The sequence below is a fragment of the Podarcis liolepis genome (genome assembly GCF_965112155.1).
Source record: "Podarcis liolepis genome assembly, chromosome: 18".
In the NCBI taxonomy this organism is placed as follows: Eukaryota; Metazoa; Chordata; class Lepidosauria; order Squamata; family Lacertidae; genus Podarcis; species Podarcis liolepis.
In genome coordinates this window covers 8,599,284-8,619,095 of record NC_139572.1, presented here as the reverse complement: position 1 = coordinate 8,619,095, position 19,812 = coordinate 8,599,284, and the positions used below count along the sequence as shown (strand labels likewise).

The 19,812-nt window shown below is 47.8% G+C and overlaps 1 protein-coding gene across 2 annotated transcripts in view; it reads right to left on the bottom strand.

The window, feature by feature from the left end:
• The window catches only part of LOC310697329 (perilipin-3-like), a 181,528-nt gene that overhangs the window by 3,389 nt on the left and 158,327 nt on the right, over positions 1-19,812 (bottom strand). The window contains exons 1-5 of one of the 2 annotated variants that reach the window (XM_083483877.1): positions 18,669-18,766; positions 6,946-7,011; positions 5,791-5,986; positions 3,691-3,773; positions 1,474-1,969 (exon numbers count right to left, since the gene is read on the bottom strand). In XM_083483877.1, coding sequence (XP_083340003.1) covers positions 1,474-1,969; positions 3,691-3,773; positions 5,791-5,986; positions 6,946-6,993 — 823 coding nt within the window. In that variant the 5' untranslated portion in view covers positions 6,994-7,011; positions 18,669-18,766. Of the gene's footprint in view, positions 1-1,473; positions 1,970-3,690; positions 3,774-5,790; positions 5,987-6,945; positions 7,016-18,668; positions 18,767-19,812 lie in introns of those variants that run through there. The other variant, XM_083483878.1, reaches the window with a different exon arrangement.

Sequence of the window (19,812 nt, the reverse complement as noted above, 5' to 3'; positions counted from 1 at the left end):
TATGTTCTGCAGAACTTGGGAGTCCCCCTCAAGCCTGCTAATACCCATCCTTTTGTGTGTGTGAGAGGTACCATTTTGGCTCCATAAGCAACTGGTGTGTAGAAACATTACTGCAGTTGTGGAACCAGAGCACATCCATCATGACTCGTTTTGGCCCCTTCTCATTCTCCATGACTTTGTTTGCGAGCCCATGCGCTAAACCCTGTCCCTGGAGCCTGCCCCACCTCCAAGAGAAGACATGACAACAATTTATGGGTTTCAATTCGGCCGTAACTTTATTTAATTGCAGGTGTAGGAACCTTGGCTTAGGCCTTGGAAGGTATCCCTGTCATACCTGACAGGGGCTGAGGGTGCGCAGGGCAATCAGGTGGGAAGGGACTGTAAAGTGTTGACTTACCCAGCATGCCCTCCCACTTCACCTAGCCGGGAGTTTGACCTATGTGCCGCCACTGTAGGGCTCCCGCAATCAACCCTTTAACGGGCCCTGCAAACGCCGCCACATGGGGGTGCATCAATATGCTGCCCCCGACTCACAGGTAAGACTATAGAATACCGGCCAAGGCCTAAAACCACCATTCCAAGGGCTAAATAATTAAAGAAACCCCTCCAGTCAACTGCCACCTTTAGTGACATCGATAAAATCAATTACCTGTTGTAAACCAAGAAATCTGTAATTAAAAAAATATGTAAAAAATAAATAAATAAATTACCTGCTGTCTAGCTCAAACAAACCTTTTACGTTCAACACAGCGAAGTTTGTACTAAAAGCATCTCAACTCAGGAAAGCCCTAGAGTCTTGTTCCCTGAGTTTTCCACCATTTGTGAAGTGTTTTATAATGTTTTAATCATGTGTGCTATAATATGTTTTTGAGACCTACTTGGCTTTGTTTTGTTTGTTCATGGCTATAACCTGTATTTGGCTGAGCAATAAAACCTGGCGATGGCTTGGGGTACGTTCACACCCTACATCTAAAGCATGAGGAGACCACATAGCTTCTCCACTGAATTATGGCAGGTGTAGTTGGCACTGTGGGTTAAACCACAGAGCCTAGGACTTGTCGATCAGAAGGTCGACGGTTCGAATCCCCGCAACGGGGCGAGCTCCCGTTGCTCGGTCCCTGCTCCTGCCAACCTAGCAGTTCAAAAGCACGTCAAAGTGCAAGTAGATAAATAGGTACCACTCTGGCGGGAAGGTAAACGGCATTTCCGTGCGCTGCTCTGGTTCACCAGAAGCGGCTTAGTCATGCTGGCCACATGACCCGGAAGCTGTACGCCGGCTCCCTCGGCCAGTAAAGCGAGATGAGCGCCGCAACCCCAGAGTCGGCCATGACTGGACCTAATGGTCAGGGGTCCCTTTACCTTTACCTAGTTTGTCAAAGGTGCTGAGAGCTGTTGGAAGTCCCCATGATCCTGACCAAACTACAGTTCCCAAAGTGTCAGCCAATGCTGCAGAGCACCAAAGCCCATTCTTACCTAGCTCCTCGTCAGTCATGGGCAGGTAGTAGTCCACCATATCCTCTGTCTTCCCCAACATGACGTCCACACCACTGCTCAGCGCCTGCCTCAGGAGACTGGTCATCTCAATGCCTTCCTGGACAGGCCCGCAGGTCTTGACTTGGCCAGCCACAAGTTCCCTCGTCTCTTGGGCAGCTTGGAGGGCGGTATTGACCACCGACTTGGTCAACTCCACGCTGTCCTGGGCCGTCTCCTTGCCCAGGTTGACGACGTCGGCCACCCTATGAGTGACGAGCTCCTTCGCCTCGTTCGCGGCGTTCACTGCGGTGTTGACGGTGGAGCTCACCACCGATTTGGTCAAGTTGACGCTGTCCTGGACAATGTCCTTGGTGAGATCGACAGCTTCAGATACTCTGTTCGACCAGAGTTGCTTGGCCCCGGAAGCGGCATCCTTGGCTACATTGACCGTGGAACAGATGACTGTTTTGGTTATGGTGACACCGTCTTCAATCACCTAGAAGGGAAAGGAGGCAGACCAAAGGTCAACTCACTATTACTACTACTACAACAACAACATTTATACCCCACCTTTCCTTTGAGGAGCCCAAGGTACGGTCACGGACTGGTTGGATGCAAAGAAACGGTGGGAGGAACCAGCTGAGGAACCCTCAAGAGAAGAAGGTTGAGAGCCCAAGGACTGGTGGTGGGACAACAATGAGAGGTCAGAGGGGGAAGACTGGGAGGAAATGTGTCAGAAGTGGAAGAGGCAACAGGGCTTAGTGAGCAAGGGAGTGCAGAATCAGTGGCAGAAGCTGAACCAGCAGAGGAGAAATACTTCAGCTGGTGAAGAGGCATGGGTGTCTCCCTGTCCTGCTGCGACAAGCTCCCCTTCCCTCTAGTCTCCCAGCACCAGGAGATGCATGAAGAGGGCAGGGGAGAAATTAGTTTCATGCAGGCACAGTCTCAGATTGCATGGGGGGAAAGCCTGCAGAGGAAGGGACTTCCAGTCTCAGCAACTGCGTCATGGGGGCAATATTTGCCAGAGATGGGTCTCTGTGCTCATTAGGCCTGACACTCCTGTGCAGATCCTGTTTTTGGCTAATAAAGAGTTAACTCCAACTTCCTCAGTGTGATTTATTGCTGGCTCGCTCCTGTCAGGTACGTGGTTTCCCTGTCTCCATTTCATCTTCACAACAATCCTGGGAGGTAGGTTAGGCTGAAAGATTTTGACTGGTCCATGGTCACCCAGTGAGCAAGGATTTGAGCCCTGGTCTCCTGGTCCTTGCCCAATTCTCTAACAGCTATACCACATTAGTTGCAGTGCAAAGGAGATGAATAATACCATATTAACTCTGGGCAGATCAACACCATAGATCTAAAGCACAACATTTAAAGCTGGTGACCTCCCCACCAAAGAATCTCAAGAGCTGTAATTTGCTAAAGTATACTGGGAATTGTAGCTCTGTCAGGGGAAAACTACAGTGCGCAGACTAGGTAAAGGGACCCCTGACCATTAGGTCCAGTCGTGGCCGACTCAGGGGTTGCGGCGCTCATCTCGCTTTACTGGCCGAGGGAGCCGGTGTACAGCTTCCGGGTCATGTGGCCAGCATGACTAAGCCGCTTCTGGCGAACCAGAGCAGCGCACGGAAACGCCGTTTACCTTCCCGCCGGAGCGGTACTTATTTATCTACTTGCACTGGCGTGCTTTCGAAATGCTAGGTGGGCAGGAGCTGGGACTGAGCAACGGGAGCTCACCCCGTCGCGGGGATTCGAACCACCGACCTTCTGATCGGCAAGTCCTATGCTCTGTGGTTTAACCCACAACGCCACCCGCGTGCAGACTACTTCAATCTCATTTGAATGGGAGAAATACTGATTAACAGCTAAAAAAGCCAGTGTGGCGTAGGAGGACCTGGGAGAGATCAGGGTTCAAATCTCCCCACTTGGCCTTGAAGTTCACTGGGTCACCTGGAGTGGCCAGTTGCTGCCTCTCAGCCTGGCCTACCTCTCAGGGTTGTTGTGAGGATGAGAATGCAGAGGAGAACCATGGGTAGGCCCCACCCACGACTGGCCTGCCTAGGACGATAACTCAATCAGCAGAGCGTGAGACTTTTCAGTTTCAGAATCGCGGGGAACGCTGGGCAAAATATTCCTGCACTGCAGGGGGTTGGACTAGATGACCCTTGGGGTCCCTTCTAACTCTGCAGTTCTGTGATTCTGTTATTGTACTTGTACCTGATGGGCCGGCTGGTGAAGGATAGGGAGAGTCTCTTCCAGCTGGTCCAGCCCTTTGCAAGCGTATTGGTTCACAGCTGCAACTGGCAGAAGGAAAGAAGGCAGATCACACAAATTCAGTGTGTTATAAAACACACACACACACACACACACACTTATTATCGTTTAAAAGCAAACATTTCCAAGGCAGGAAAATAACGAAACCAAGATCAAAACCCCATGGAAAACAATAATCTATATCCGCTGAGGGATATAGTTCGGCTGGTAGACCGTGAGACTCTTAATCTCAGGGCTGTGGGTTTGAGACCCATATGGGTGAAAGATTCCTGAATTGCAGGGGGTGGGATTAGAATTCAGTGTTTCTCAACCTGTGGGTCCCCCGATGTTGTTGGACTACAACTCCTATCATCCCTGAGCTCTGGCCTTGCTAGCTAGGGGTGATGGGAGTTGTAGTCCAACAACATCTGGGGACCCAAGGTTGAGAAAGGCTGGACAAGATGATTCTTGTGGTCTCTTCCTAGTCAAGGGCTTTTTCCCCCAACTGGAACTCGCCGGAACTTGGTTCCAGCATCTCTCGGGTGGGTACCATTGTGCCCCCCCCCCCCGGCTACACCCATGAGCTCAGGTTTAGCAAAGTCGGTCTCAATTTGTTTGTGAGGGAGTTGAGGCTGCGCAAAGAGCTCTCCTTTAACGCAAGTGCTCAGGTTTTGCAAAGTGTGTTTTCATAGAATCATAGAATCCTAGAGTTGGAAGAGACCACAAGGGCCATCGAGTCCAACCCCCTGCCAAGCAGGAAACACCATCAGAGCACTCCTGACATATGGTTGTCAAGCCTCTGCTTAAAGACCTCCAAAGGAGGAGACTCCACCACACTCCTTGGCAGCAAATTCCACTGTCGAACAGCTCTTACTGTCAGGAAGTTCTTCCTAATGTTTAGGTGAAATCTTCTTTCTTGTAGTTTGGATCCATTGCTCCGTGTCCGCTTCTCTGGAGCAGCAGAAAACAACCTTTCTCCCTCCTCTAGGTGACCTCCTTTTATATATTTGAACATGGCTATCATATCACCCCTTAACCTCCTCTTCTCCAGGCTAAACATGCCCAGCTCCCTTTGTTTTAAGCACAGCTGGGCTGCCTCTTAAAGGAAGACTTTTGCTTTTCGATTCAGCAAGCGTGGGCCGTGCAGCTCTCTTGTCTGCTTCTCAGGGAGGGAGCACAGAAAACATCAGCGAGCGACAAACTGACAGGGACAAAAGCACAGCACTGCAAAGACAGAAGCTGTAAAAAGGGGTCTGAGGCAGGTCTGAATCTGGAGCAGCCTTCTGGATGAAATTCTGCTTCCCCCAATGCAGGCAGAACCACAGGGGCAGAGTGTCCTTCAGCACTAGTGTCCTCTAGTTATCTCCCGCTTGGACTCCTGCAATGCGCTCTACGTGGGGCTACCTTTGAAGGTGACCCGGAAACTACAACTAATCCAGAATGCGGCAGCTAGACTGGTGACTGGGAGCGGCCGCCGAGACCACATAATACTGGTCTTGAAAGACCTACATTGGCTCCCAGTACGTTTCCGAGCACAATTCAAAGTGTTGGTGCTGACCTTTAAAGCCCTAAACGGCCTCGGTTCAGTATACCTGAAGGAACGTCTCCACCCCTATCGTTCTGCCTGGACGCTGAGGTCCAGCGCCGAGGGTCTTCTGGCGGTTCCCTCATTGCGACAAGCAAAGCTACAGGGAACCAGGCAGAGGGCCTTCTCGGTAGTGGTGCCCGCCCTGTGGAACGCCCTCCCACCAGATGTCAAAGAGATAAACAACTACCTGACATTCAGAAGACATCTTAAGACAGCCCTGTTCAGGGAAGTTTTTAATGTGTGACATTTTAGTGTATTTTTGGTCTCTGTGGAAGCCGCCCAGAGTGGCTGGGGAAACCCAGCCAGATGGGCGGGGTACAAATAATAAATTATTATTATTATTATTATTATTATTACTACTACTACTACTACTACTACTACTACTACTACTACTACTACTATTATAGCACTCCACAAAGAGTTCTCCTACATACACACCACAACTTCCCCCCATTCCGTGGCATTCAAGTACTCACTTTGGGGCTCAAGGTGGCCAAGAAGCGGCTGGGCGCCCCCGACAGCACCCCCAACGGCCATCGCCGCCACCGTCTCCGCCACGCTGCAGGCAGAATTGATGAACGGGTAATTCTCCTTGGCGTAGTTATACAAAGAGTGGCAAATGTCATAGGTGGAGCTGACTAGGGGGAGGCTGGTCACTCTGGTCACGACATTCTGGAAGAGGGTGGAGAACAATGAGAGTTTTATAGCACAGTCGCAATTCAAGAAGGGTCCATTTATTTATTAAATTTATTCAATTTCATCTGAAAATCACAGGGTGGTTTGTTGTACTTATAGATCAGCAGGGAGGGTAGCTGGTCAAAGCAGGAGGGGGAGAAACCACCTGGTTTCTTCAGCAGCCTGACTCAAACACACCTCTTGGAATCCCACCTCTTCTGCCTCTAATTCTGGACTGCTCTCTGTCACAGCCTCTTCCTGCTCACTAAACCCTGTTACCTCTTCTGCTTCTGACAGATCTTCCTCCCAGTCTGCTCCCTCTTCTCCTTCTGACCATTCACCATTGTTCTACCACCATTCCCTGGGCTCTGAACCTGCTTCCTTGGGGGGGTTCCCCAGCTGATTCCTCCCACCGCTCTTCTTCATCCAGCCAGAGGCCAAGAGGCTGGTGAAGAGTCTCGGGTGTCTCCTCATCCCGCTGTGACAAGCTCCCTTCCCCGCCCTCTTAGAACCAGTAGAGGCATGAAGAGTGCGGAGAAGTTAGCTTCTTGCAGGGGCAGTCTCAGATCGCTTGGGGAAAATCCTGGCTTTGGGGAGGTGCGGACCTTCAGTCTCAGCAACTGCTTCATGGGGGCAAGACCCGCTGGAGACGGGCTTGCTGTGATCATTGGCCTTGAGACTCCTGCGCAGATCCTAATAAAGAGTTAACTCCAAATTGCTTGGGGTGATCTGCTGGCTTGCTCCTGTCAACAGACCGGCATTCGTTGGCAAGGGTATTTTAACAAGGCGCTTCTAGAGGGACTATACATGCCCTCCACAGGTCAGATCTGCCCTTCTCGCTGATCTTTAAGAGATCCCCAAACCCTCTTCTTTGCCTTCCTCCTGCTAGGACTACCTCTGTTTCAGGGCCATGTTTGCAGCACATGTTTCACGGCCGTTGGTGGATATTCACTTACCGCTGTGTGTGCAGCCTCTTGGCAATCTCCTTTGACATCAGTAGCCATGGCAAAAGTCAAACACACCTGCAAGGCAGAGACAAAGAATGGAAAGGTGATCAGGAACGGTGGTGGGTTTTGCTTTTTGTTATTAACGCGGGCTGTATTTCGACCTGAGTGAGCGCTTAAGGAAGGCTAGCTCTGACCTCTCTGCCTGACGCCCACCAACAAAGGCCTCTTCCCAAGTGACAGTGTGACGCAGTGGTTAGAGCATTTGACGAGGCCCAGGGAGGCGCAGGGTTCAAACTCCCAACCTACTATCCTGAGATTTCTGGAGGGGGGAAGTGTAAAAGGTAAATTCCTGAATGGAGATAGCAAGAGACGCCTAGGTCTCTTGTTACAGATCTCTCCTCATACCCATTGTTAGTTTCCCTTTTTTATTTATTCATTTTAATAAAATGTATATACTGCTTGATGGTAGTATGACCTCTAACAGGTTTCCAAGAAATATTAACATTATCAATAAGGTAAAGGGTAAAGGGACCCCTGACCATTAGGTCCAGACATGGCCAACTCTGGGGTTGCGGCGCTCATCTCGCTTTACTGGCCAAGGGAGCCGGCGTACAGCTTCCGGGTCATGTGGCCAGCATGACTAAGCCGCTTCTGGCGAACCAGAGCAGCGCACGGAAACGCCGTTTACCTTCCCGCCGGAGCGGTACCTATTTATCTACTTGCACTTGACGTGCTTTCGAACTGCTAGGTTGGCAGGAGCAGGGACCGAGCAACGGGAGCTCATTCCGTCGCAGGGATACGAACCGCTGACCTTCTGATTGGCAAGCCCTAGGCTCTGTGGTTTAACCCACAGCGCCACCCGCGTCCCTAAGGTTTAGTAGTGTTTTGCATTTACCTGTAGTCTCCTGTCATAACCATGTGGTAGGAGTGATGATGAGGATGATGAAACCTATGCTGCACATCGAAGGGATGTATTATGGCTCCAATCAAACACCCACAGACAGACACACGTGTGCCAGCAAATGCAAAACGGTTTGCAAAACATTTGTGTTCCGCATAAGTCATGAGGTCACACCATGTGCCTGCTCATTTCTACAGTGTCTAATCTCCTAGATTAAAGATGGAGTCGAGAAGAAAAGCACCCAGAGAAAGCACTAGGCTTCAATCCCTGTTTAAAAAGGGATTTTTAGGAGTCAGAGAAGACCTTCAGGAGCCAGTTAAGGAAGATTCCTGCCTCACCCTGTCATGCTATGGACTCTGTGCAGCTGTCAGAGCATCTTGCAACAATATTGTTTGTCCAAAACTTGACCAGACCATTGAAACGTAGTAGCAGCTTGCTGGGTCAGGCTAATGGCCCACTTAGTCCGGGCATCCTGTTCTCACAGCGGCCAGAAGCATGGCCTGAGCACATGAGCATCTCTCCCTTCCTGCAGTTCCCAACAACGGCCATTCAAATGCATTCTGCCTCTGGCACTGGCGGGAGAACACAGACATCGCAGCTGCTAAAAGGTAAAGGGACCCCTGACCATTAGGTCCAGTCGTGACCGACTCTGGGGTTGCAGCGCTCATCTCGCTTTACTGGCCGAGGGAGCCGGCGTACAGCTTCCGGGTCATGTGGCCAGCATGACTAAGCCGCTTCTGGTGAACCAGAGCAGCGCACAGAAACGCCGTTTACCGTCCCGCTGGAGTGGTACCTATTTATCTACTTGCACTTTGACGTGCTTTCGAACTGCTAGGTGGGCAGGAGCTGGGACCGAGCAATGGGAGGTCACCCCGTCGCGGGGATTCAAACTGCCGACCTTCTGATCGGCAAGCCCTAGGCTCTGTGGTTTAACCCACAGCGCCACCCGCGTCCATTATTAATTAATTAAAATTGTACGCTGCCCTTTGTCCGAAGATCACAGGGCAGCTCACAACATAAAAATACAAAATGAGAACACGCAATATATATAATAAAACAAAAACAAGCCAATAACACCACACACACCCCATACAAACACATTTAAAAGACCGTAGAATGTTAATCAGCCAAAGGCCTTGTTTGCCTGGCACCTAAAGATATGTAATGAAAGTACAAGGCAAGGTCCTCCTTTGGGGGAGTATTATGCAAACAGGGAGCCACTGCAGAAAAGGCCCTGTTCTCGTGTTGCCACCTCTCGCAGAGGAGGCACACAATGAAAGGCCTCAGAGGATGATTGCAGGGTGTGGATCAGTTCATAAGATAGCCTTGTCCTCCTTAAATATCTTTAATCCTCTTTTACAGCTGTCCGAGTTGGTGGCCATCGTTGCATCTCCTTTTGACACTCCACCCCACACCCGGTGATCCTCCCAAACACGGATTAAAAAAGTGCACCTCCCTTTCACCCCGTCCTTGAACAGGCTGCCTGTATAAAAGTCAACACATATCGTAAGAGCATAAAGGAGAGGCCTACTTAATCAGGGTGCACCTATCCTGTTGTCACATTGACCAACCAGGTTTCCCCAAGGGATGCGCCAAAGCATGACATGAATGCAACAGTACTGAGAGCCAGCGTGGTGTAGTGGTTAAGAGCGGTAGTCACGTAATCTGGGGAACCGGGTTCGATTCCCCGCTCCTCCACCTGCAGCTGCTGGGTGACCTTGGGCCAGTCACACTTCTCTGAAGTCTCTCAGCCCCACTCACCTCACAGAGTGTTTGTTGTGGGGGAGGAAGGGAAAGGAGAATGTTAGCCGCTTTGAGACTCCTGAAGGGGAGTGAAAGGCGGGATATCAAATCCAAACTCTTCTTCTTCTTCTTCTTCTTCTTCTCCTCTGCCTGTTCCTGGTTCCCTATCTGGCAGTTCCTTTAACGCCCTTTCGTTGCTTCTTTTCTGAACCCTGGCATTCCAGGTCCTTGTCCAGCATTCTGACCATGACCCCACACTGTTAGAATTCCTGCTCCGTGATTGCAGTCATGGGATTGTTGTCTTTCACATGACGGTATATGTTTTGACTCCACAGAGTGGGAGGTGACGGAAACAGGGTGTTTGTGTTACTGTGTTCCGTGAAGTGGGACTACAGTGGTGCCCCGCAAGACGAATGCCTCGCAAGACGAAAAACTCGCTAGATGAAAGGGTTTTCCGTTTTTGCGTTGCTTCGCTAGACGAATTTCCCTATGGGCTTGCTTCGCAAGACGAAAACGTCTTGCGCTTTTTTTAAAAAGCCGCTTGAAGAGGCGCAGTTGCGGCAGACCATGCTTCGTAAGACGAAAAACATCGCAAGACGAAAAGACTCGCGGAACGAATTCTTTTCGTCTTGCGAGGCACCACTGTATTGTCTTTTGTTCTTTCTCTCTTTGCCTTCTGATGCTAGAGAGAGAGGGAGCCATTTTGCAGTGCTCCGTTTGTGTTTATATGTAAATAAAGTAGATTAGCCAAAAGGCTGAGTTGCTGAGGTCCGTTACGCAATTGCGCAAACTCTGCGGATTCCTAAGTGTGCCAGTGTTGGTTGGCATTGGTTGCTGTGATGTTTGGGAACAAGAAAGCTTTTGAAGCTCCCGAATGATTGACCAGGAGGGAGAGAACATGCCAGTCGGGCATGTGTCTCTGCCAGCGTCCTACTCGAGTGTAGGATGAGCTCCTGACACACACAGCCTTTCAAAACTTCTGCTCTTATACATCCTTTGCCTCTGGGTCCATGAGATGCAGCTAAGCGCATTCCTTTCGACTCTGATGGCAGCATCCTCTGTCCTACCTGGAAATGCTGGGGATCAAACCTTGGGCCTTCGCCATGCAAGGCAGATGTTCTGCCACTGCCCTCCCTTACCAAGAAGTGCAATTATTTGCACGTGTCCAACAGAAGCACCGATAAAGCAACAACTCAGTACCAGAGAAAACACCCAAACAAGGAAAATGACACAACAGCTGGTGTAATATTATCTCTCATTAAGGGTCCAAAATAGAAGAAAACAAAACAGTACTATCCCATTCAAATCAAACAAAAGAAAACATCATTATGCTTTATTATGTTTTATATGTTGAAAGCTCCCCAGAGTGGCTGGGGCAACCCAGCCAGATGGGCAGGGTACAAATCAATTATTATTATTATTATTATTATTATTATTATTATTATTATTATTAATCAGACAGGGACTCTCCCAGATGACTTGTTTATTGAATGCTTATCCCAAGTTGTTCTACAAAGTTTGCATGAAGGTTATATGACGTAACTGTTTAGTGAGTAAACGCTCTGAGATGTTTACACAGATGTTCCTATTGGTCCACGCTCCCCTGTGCAATTTGCCATCGGTTTATGGGCTTGGGGGTGGTGGAAATGAGCTTGTTCTGCAAGAATGCCACATCCACTTTCAATGATACAAACTAAATTTGCAGCTGTGTGAAGTTCAGACAAATTAAAATAATTGTTTCTCATCACTGCCCTTGAGGTACCATGAGATTTTGTAATAGCACCCACAAATTTATTTCTCAGGTGAGGCAATTTCAGAAAATTTAGACGCAACAGCCACTCCAGCTGGTCAAATGGTTTATGCAAGACCAGCGTGATCAAAACCAACTGGTTACTATTCCGTTTGCTCTGCTGTCCTACTATTCAGAAATCTGTGGGCTAGATCCAATGATATATGACACCCTGGTATCATCTGGGCTGATGATACTAGTGCTAATGTTATTCAGTCTAGAGGTGAGAACAGCAGTAATCTCCTTTTGATTCAGATTAAGTAAATATATGGGTCTATATTATTCTAGCATAGCTGTCAACTTTTCCCTTTTCTTGCGAGGAAACCTATTCGGAATAAGGGTTTTTCCCTTAAAAAAAGGGAAACGTTGACAGCTATGTATTCTAGGTTTCTGCCAGATGTTAGCATTGTGGTGATTCTTGGATTCTTCCGTTGGTGTAGAATAGGCGCCTCCTCCCCAAAGTCATAAAAAAAAACCCCATTCTAAATGTGGGCCAAGGATCTATCCAAACATAGCATGCACCCAAAAAAGCTGTTGGATTTGCCATATTTCAGCTTTGAGATCCCCGGTGTCATGAGCGTGGGGCCAGACTCCTTCAGTGGATGAGGATGAAGACTCTGAAGCAGAAGGGGAACCAGCAGAGCTCTCAGGTGAACCTGCAGGTAGCTTACGCTCTTTTTAAACATTTCGATGTTTTAAAATCTTAGCCATTCCCACCTTGCACAGCTGCTTTCAGGGCATCCCGTCGTATATGTGGGGATGACTCTCCCCCTTGACTTGAACTTCAAAGTACACCTATCATCGTCTCCATCTAAAGCATCAAGCAAATGTGAGCTTGTCTTATCTGACCTGGACATCTGTCCATCTTTTGTGCCTTGAAGCTTTTTTTGCTCCATCACCTGATCCAACATGGGAGCAATTGGGCAATGCAGTTGTGTAACCTCATAATGATATTTTGTTTTCCTCAGGGACAGAGGTGGCATGACCGAGATGGGTGGATGGTAGGTAGATGGCTGTGGGCAGGTGAACCTTGTCCTAACAAAATGTGGCCTGTTCAGCCCTGCTTCCTCCACCCGTGCTACACAACACACACACGACACCGTTCCTCTAATCCATGCTGGAATATTAGATGTCCTGTCATTCCACTTGCTCTTGAAGACACACCTGTTTAGACAAGCGTTCCCCTGAAGTGCACTTGTGATTTCATTGTTCCAACTGATTTTAAAGAAACCATTCTGTTAGGCCTCTTGTTTGTTTATTTCACTGTATATTTTTATTAAGGATGTTTTAATGTTTGAATTTAATTTTAATTATACATATACAGTGGTGGTATCTCAGGTTAAGAACTTAATTCGTTCTGGAGGTCCGTTCTTAACCTGAAACTGTTCTTAACCTGAAGCACCACTTTAGCTAATGGGGCCTCCCGCTGCCGCCGTGCCGCTGAAGCACGATTTCTGTTCTCATCCTGAAGCAAAGTTCTTAACCCGAGGTACTATTTCTGGGTTAGCGGAGTCTGTAACCTGAAGCATCTGTAACCCGAGGTACCGCTGTATGCATTTACAGTGGTGCCTCGCAAGATGAAAATAATTCGTTCCGCGAGTCTTTTCGTCTTGCGATGTTTTTCGTCTTGCGAAGCACGGTCCGTCGCAACTGCGCCTCTTCAAGCGGCTTTAAGAAAAAAGCGCAATACGTTTTCGTCTTGCGAAGCAAGCCCATAGGGAAATTCGTCTAGCGAAGCAACGCAAAAACGAAAACCCCTTTTGTCTAGCGAGTTTTTCGTCTTGCGAGGCATTCGTCTTGCGGGGCACCACTGTATTGAGAGCATTTGCACCCCACTGTTCAGCCAAAAAAAAGTCCCCAGACCGACTCACATGCAATTAAATTATTAAAACAAGGCAGGCCCTGCCTGCAGAGTAACAATCTTAAAAAACAACAACCCACAACACACAAGGGGAAGGGGACAGAAAGAGGGGGAAATCAAACACAATGTATTGCATATTTTATCGCAAACTTACTAAAAAACCAGGGGACGCTGGTGGCACTGTGGGTTAAACCACAGAGCCTAGGACTTGCCGATCAGAAGGTCGGCGGTTCGAATCCCCGCGACGGGGTGAGCTCCCATTGCTCGGTCCCTACTCCTGCCAAACTAGCAGTTCAAAAGCACGTCAAATTTGATTCCCTCCCTCTCTTTCTTTTTTCTTTTCCTTCTCCTCCTGCGATGAGGCTACATTTTAATATTTTAATGTTTCAATATTTTAATGTTGTATTTTTAATTTTGTTTTTAAGTTGTAATCATTTAACTTGTTTTTATTATTGCTTGTAAGCCACTCTGAGCCCGGCCTTGGCTGGGGAGGGCAGGGTATAAATAAAGATTATTATTATTATTAAAGTGCAAGTAGATAAATAGGTACTGCTCTGGCGGGAAGGTAAGCGGCGTTTCCGGGCGCTGCTCTGGTTCGCCAGAAGCGGCTTAGTCCTGCCGGCCACATGACCCGGAAGCTGTACGTCGGCTCCCTTGGCCAATAAAGCGAGATGAGCGCCGCAACCCCAGAGTCGGCCACGACTGGACCTAATGGTCAGGGGTCCCTTTACCTTTACTACTCAGAAACCATTTTGGCATCGAAGGGATCTACAAATGAAACAACAAAAGAGCCCTGTTGGATTAGGCCAAGGGACTATCTAGTCCATCATCCTGTTTTCCGTCCAGGGGTCAACTGGATGTCTTTCTCAGAAGCTCACAAGCTGGTGATGAGGTCCCTAGCTTAAGGTTACCAGACGTCCCCGTTTCCCGGGGAACAGTCCCTGGATTTACAAATAAGTCCACATACAAAATCCATTGAAGTTGAAAAGTGTCCCCGGATTCATTGGAAAAAAATCTGGTAACCCCTACCTGTCTCCTGCTGTTATTTCTGAGCCACTGGTATCCAACTATGTTGTTTTCCTGTGCGTATTTTACACCGTAAGCCACTTCAGAGCAGGGACCTATCTTGGTTTGTTTGTTTTTTCTAAAAATAATATTTTAATTAAATTTTCTGTTTTACAATTTAAAGTACTCATTTTTACACCCTTAAGATACCAATGACTTCACTTCTTCTCTTTCCATGGTTCATTTTGCATATCGTAAATCCCTGCATATTTTACAAAAACGATACCATTCAGTATTCCATTATTGCATCCATCAAAACTTATTTACACTGGTGAATTTATCTTAATGCTGCCACCGTTTTCAGCTGCACAGTTTCCCCCCAGATATTCAATAAACGTTTCTAGATGTGTGTTCTTCTTGTTCTCTTATTCTATACGTTAAGTCTGCAAGTTGTGCATATTCTGTCAGCTTAAGTTGCCATTCTTCTTTGCTTGGGACCTCACTCATTTTCAATTTTTGGGCTAACAAAACACGGGCTGCAGTAGTGGCATACATAAATAATATTTTTTGACACCTGGTAACTTCAGTCTGAGTTGTCCCCAACAGAAAGGACTCTGGGTTGTTTTTTTTTGGGGGGGGTACTTTTAAACATTTTTTTCAATTCATTATGGATCATTTCCCAATACTCTTTTACCCTTTTCCAAGTCCACCACATATGAAAGAATGTTCCCTCTGCCTCTTTGGATCTCCAGCACTTATCTGATTCAGTCTTATACATCTTAGCATCAGGGACCTGTCAAACCAGTTCGGTACTTTTTTTGTAACACACCTTGCACATAATAAGTAAGTGCTGCAAGTGAGGACTGCAACCAAGTGTTGCAGCGTGGTGCTCTGTGCTTCAATATTCCAGATACTCCAATCCATTATCCCTCCTCTCCATTCTCCATTCCTTCTCCCCACCCCCACCAGTCAGCCACCATCCCATGGCAGCTGAGAATGCTCAGTCCTCACTGGTCTGTTTTGGGGGCTGCCCCACCAAGGCTTCGTGCCTCCCCTAAATATTATTTGCGCTCCTTGGGGTTCCCCAAGCCTGCCGAAATGTGTGTGTGCATCCTCATGCTCCTTGCTTGTCTAGATGCGAGGATAGGGAGTTGTGTGTGTGTGTCTGTGTGTAGAAAGTAGACTCCTGAAACATTTACATTAATTGCTCTGTCCATTTTTGCAGGTGGCCCCAAGAATATTGTCAAAGGTTGCCCATGCCTAGGTTTCAGCAAAGGGCAAGGTCTTGCATTCGGCGGAGGAGCCGGAAAGGATTCAAGGATGGTCAACAGGCTTGTGGAATTAGTGGACACCCCTCCCTTCATTGGACCTCGAGCCCAAATCCACCTACCCGCCCACTTACGAGTAAAGCAGCCTGTTCCTCATTACACAATTGGCTGCTAACAACCTGTGGCGCACCTTGCATCAGTCCCTTGCGGGATAGGAAGGTAATGATAGCTTCTGATGGAATGAGTCGGCTGCAAGGATCTGAAAGGCACCCACGCTTCTTTGCGGCGGGGCAATAATTAGGTCCAGGGCGTCCTTCCAGAATGTGCCTTCCATACCCGCCATGTAAAGGATCTGTCCCCTTGCCTTGTCATTCTCTGGGACCCGCAAGGCGGCTCAGCCACCAGAAATAAGACACAACGAACAGGAACGCTTGAGATAGACCTTTGGACCTCCAGCTGTTGCTCAACCACATCTCCCATCCTCCTTGGCCGTTGGTCATGCTTGCTGGGGCTGATGGGAGTTGGAGTCCAACAACAACAGGAGGGCCACTCTTTCCCCATCCCTGATGCATACGAAAGCTTACAGGCATATCTCCATTCTGGCCAGCCCTACTATTAGGGAGAGCAGGGGTGGAGGACATTTGTCCCTCCATGTGTAGCTCTGCAACAACAACTCATCATCATCCCTGGTCATTGTCCAATGCGTGCCAGGATGATGGAAGTTCAGCAGCGTCTGGAGGAGCAAAGGTTCGCCACACCGGTCCTCAGGTTAACTAGCAGCCCATTTCCCAAAAGAGCAAAGTCTAAACCATGCTGTGAAAACAATAGTCTTGTGGGCACCTTAAAAACAGGCAAATTTCTTATAGAACAAGCTCAGGCTACCAAAGTCTTATACAGTGGTACCTCGGGTTAAGTACTTAATTCGTTCCGGAGGTCTGTTCTTAACCTGAAACTGTTCTTAACCTGAAGCACCACTTTAGCTAATGGGGCCTCCTGCTGCCGCCGCACCGCCAGAGCACGATTTCTGTTCTCATCCTGAAGCAAAGTTCTTAACCAGAAGCACTATTTCTGGGTTAACGGAGTCTGTAACCTGAAGTGTATGTAACCTGAGGTACCACTGTACTAAACAGTGTTTCTCAAACTTAGGTCTCCAGCTGTTGTTGGACTGCAACTCCCATCATCCCTGACCACTGGTCTTGCTAGCTGGGCTGATGTAGTCCAACAACGGCTGGAGACCCAAGTTTAAGAAACACTGTGCTAAGTTGTAGGGGGAACCTTTGTCCCTCCAGATGCTACAAATCCCATCATCCTTGATCATTGGCCATGCTTGCCAGGGCTGATGGGAATTGTAGTTCAACAACATCTGGAGGGACAAAGGCTCACCACACCTGTATTCAAGTCCTGAGGTGTGGATCAGGGACAGAGAACCTGAACCTGTGGTCCTCCAGATGTTCTTAAGTCTTCGGTTCCTATCAGCCCTGGTCACTGGCTATTCTGACTGGGGCTGATGGGAGTTGGAGTCCAGTAACATCTGGAGGGCTGCAGGTTCTCCATCCTGGCTGTAGCAAGAAAAGGGTGCAAGCCATTCAGAATGTTCTACGCTGCTGTGCCAAAGTATGGATTTCACACAGGACTCATGAAACGTCCAAGCAGCAGTTCTGACCTTTAAGGTTCAAGGTTCGAAAGAGTGTAAAGAGCCAGAAATGTGAAAGAATGAATTTGAACTGGAAATCCTTCAAAGTTCTGCCCTAAAATGAATTTAATACGTGCTGAGTTCACCAGGCAATTATGGAAACCACTTTCGGGTGTAGTTCAGAGATTCCTGACCTAACTCTGTGAACTTCAATGAACTGATCTGGTAGTTCATTCCAAGGGTCCCATGCCACCACTTGAAAGACCCTCAACCCACATACGACACTCAGCAAACATCAGATAGTGGGAAGATGACCCTCAGGGTCATCTAGTCCAACCCCCTGAAATGCAGGAATCACAGCTGAAGAATCCCTGACAGATAGCCATCCAATCTCTGCTTAAAAACCCGCAACCATCTTCTGAGGTTGTCAGTTCCACTCGTCAAACTGCTCTTACTGTCAGGTGGTCCATTCTAATGTTTACATGGAATCTCCTTTATGGTCATTTGAATCCATTAGTTTGAGTCCTGCCCAAACTTGATTTTATGACAGCCCTTCAGATATTTTATGGTGGCGAGCCTACCACTCCTCAAGTCTTCTCTTCTCCAATTTAAACATCCCCAGCTCCCTCAAGCGTTCCCTATAAAGCTCGATTCAAGACCAGTTTGTCGATATCCTTCTCAAACTGAGCTGCCCAGAACGGGACACAGGACTCCAGGTGGGGTCTGACCAAGGCAGAATACAGTGGTCCTATTATTTCCCCTGATCTAAGGAATTAGGCATAAGAAAGAGAGAGAGGGTCTTCCTGATTTCTGGACTAATTTATGGTTTTAAAAGTTCAAAACCCAACCAACCCTTTGAATTGGGCTCAGAGACCAATGGTGGGAGCTAGTCACCCCAGTGGAAACCAGAATGATATTATATTCCAGTTACATCAACCTAGCAGGGGAATCCTGCAACTGGCTTCCATTTTCTCTAGGCTGAGTTGCAGTACTGTAGTCTTAAACTGGATGTTCCTGAGACATGAGTGACGATACAAAGATCGAAGGATGCTTGTGTAGTATCGGGGACTGCTCTAGTTTGCACACCCCACACCCCCGCATGCCTGGTAAAACACAACCCCCATTAAGGGCGTTGCTAGACATTTCAAAGATCTCAGATACAGACCCACAACACCAATTTGCAAAGTGCCTCTTTGGGACAGAATCCGGTTTTTTCCCATTGTTAAATAGGCACAAAAAGTTCTTCCAAGCTTAGGCTAACCCTCCTGGTTCTCTCGGACGCCACTGAAATGTCGTCCCATTTCTATGTACCTATTTAGCACAATTACATCTCACCATATTATTTTTTGGGTTGCTGTTACAGTTTCTATCCCAGATTCCCATGGAAGGAAGAGGTTCTCCCCCTCTCCATTTTTTCCTCCCAACAACCCTGAAAGGTAGGTTATGCTGAGAGACAGAGACTGGTCCCCAAGGTCTCCCAGTGAGTTCCATTAAGCTGCCCCTGTCCCAGCACAATACCCCACCAGCCTTACCTGCTCTTTATGATTCTTCCTCTTGGCCCCGGAAGAGTCCTGTGCCCAGCTGACGCGCCTGAAATCTTCTAATATAGCTAATTGCCAGAGGCATGTGATGGGTGGAAGGGGAGGCGCTCAGCCAGGGAGTTCCCCACAGCTTCCCAGGAGCAACAACTGGGGGTGGGGCATTGCAACATCTGTACGAATCGCAGAACCGCCTTGCAAAACTTCCAGTGCGCTTTGCTCCTTGCAGTGGTTGCCTGGACTTTGAAACTAGGTGAGAGGGGACAGATCCCAGAACCGTCCAGTAGGAGGAGTCCCCGCTCCCCAAACAAGGGTGTATAAATGGGATAATCCGGGTCAATTACCTATGGAAGCCCTTTCGGTTAGGGCTAGGCAATCTCGGTTTTAGAGAAAATAAAAAAATTCCTTCCAGTAGCACCTTAAAGACCAACTAAGTTAGTTCTTGGTATGAGCTTTCGTGTGCATGCACACTTCTTCAGATACCACTTCATTCTTCAGATATTCTTCAGATAGGTATCTGAAGAAGTGTGCATGCACACGAAAGCTCATACCAAGAACTAACTTAGTTGGTCTTTAAGGTGCTACTGGAAGGAATTTTTTTATTTTGACTATGGCAGACCAACACGGCTACCTATCTGTAACTCGGTTTTAGAGAGTAGACTTTACCTGTTGCAAACACAGGCAGAGAGGAAGGCTTGCCGGTGAGGAAATCATAATGTTGTTTGTTGCAGGAAATAGCCAGCCTGAATAGAAAATGATTTATTTTCTTTTTTTATTAGTTTTCCAAATTTATAACAAACATATCCACAAACAAAAAAAGAAAACATCGAAAAACAAGCAAACAACATATATCCAAACTGTAAAAAAAAATCCACTTTTGTTATTGTTGGGTGACTTCCTCTAATCCCCCTGGCTGAGTTTCCATATAAATCATTGTGGCAGTTTTCCAAAACTACTTTCACATAAATTTACTTGGTCCATTAACATCTTTCTTTCTTTTCATTTTGACTTTTATCCATAGTGTTCTACAACATCACATATTTAAATCCTAGGCCAATCTGATACTCGCAAGTACCGGTAATTCTATTTAAGTTACAGTGGTATCTCGGGTTACATATGCTTCAGGTTACATACGCTT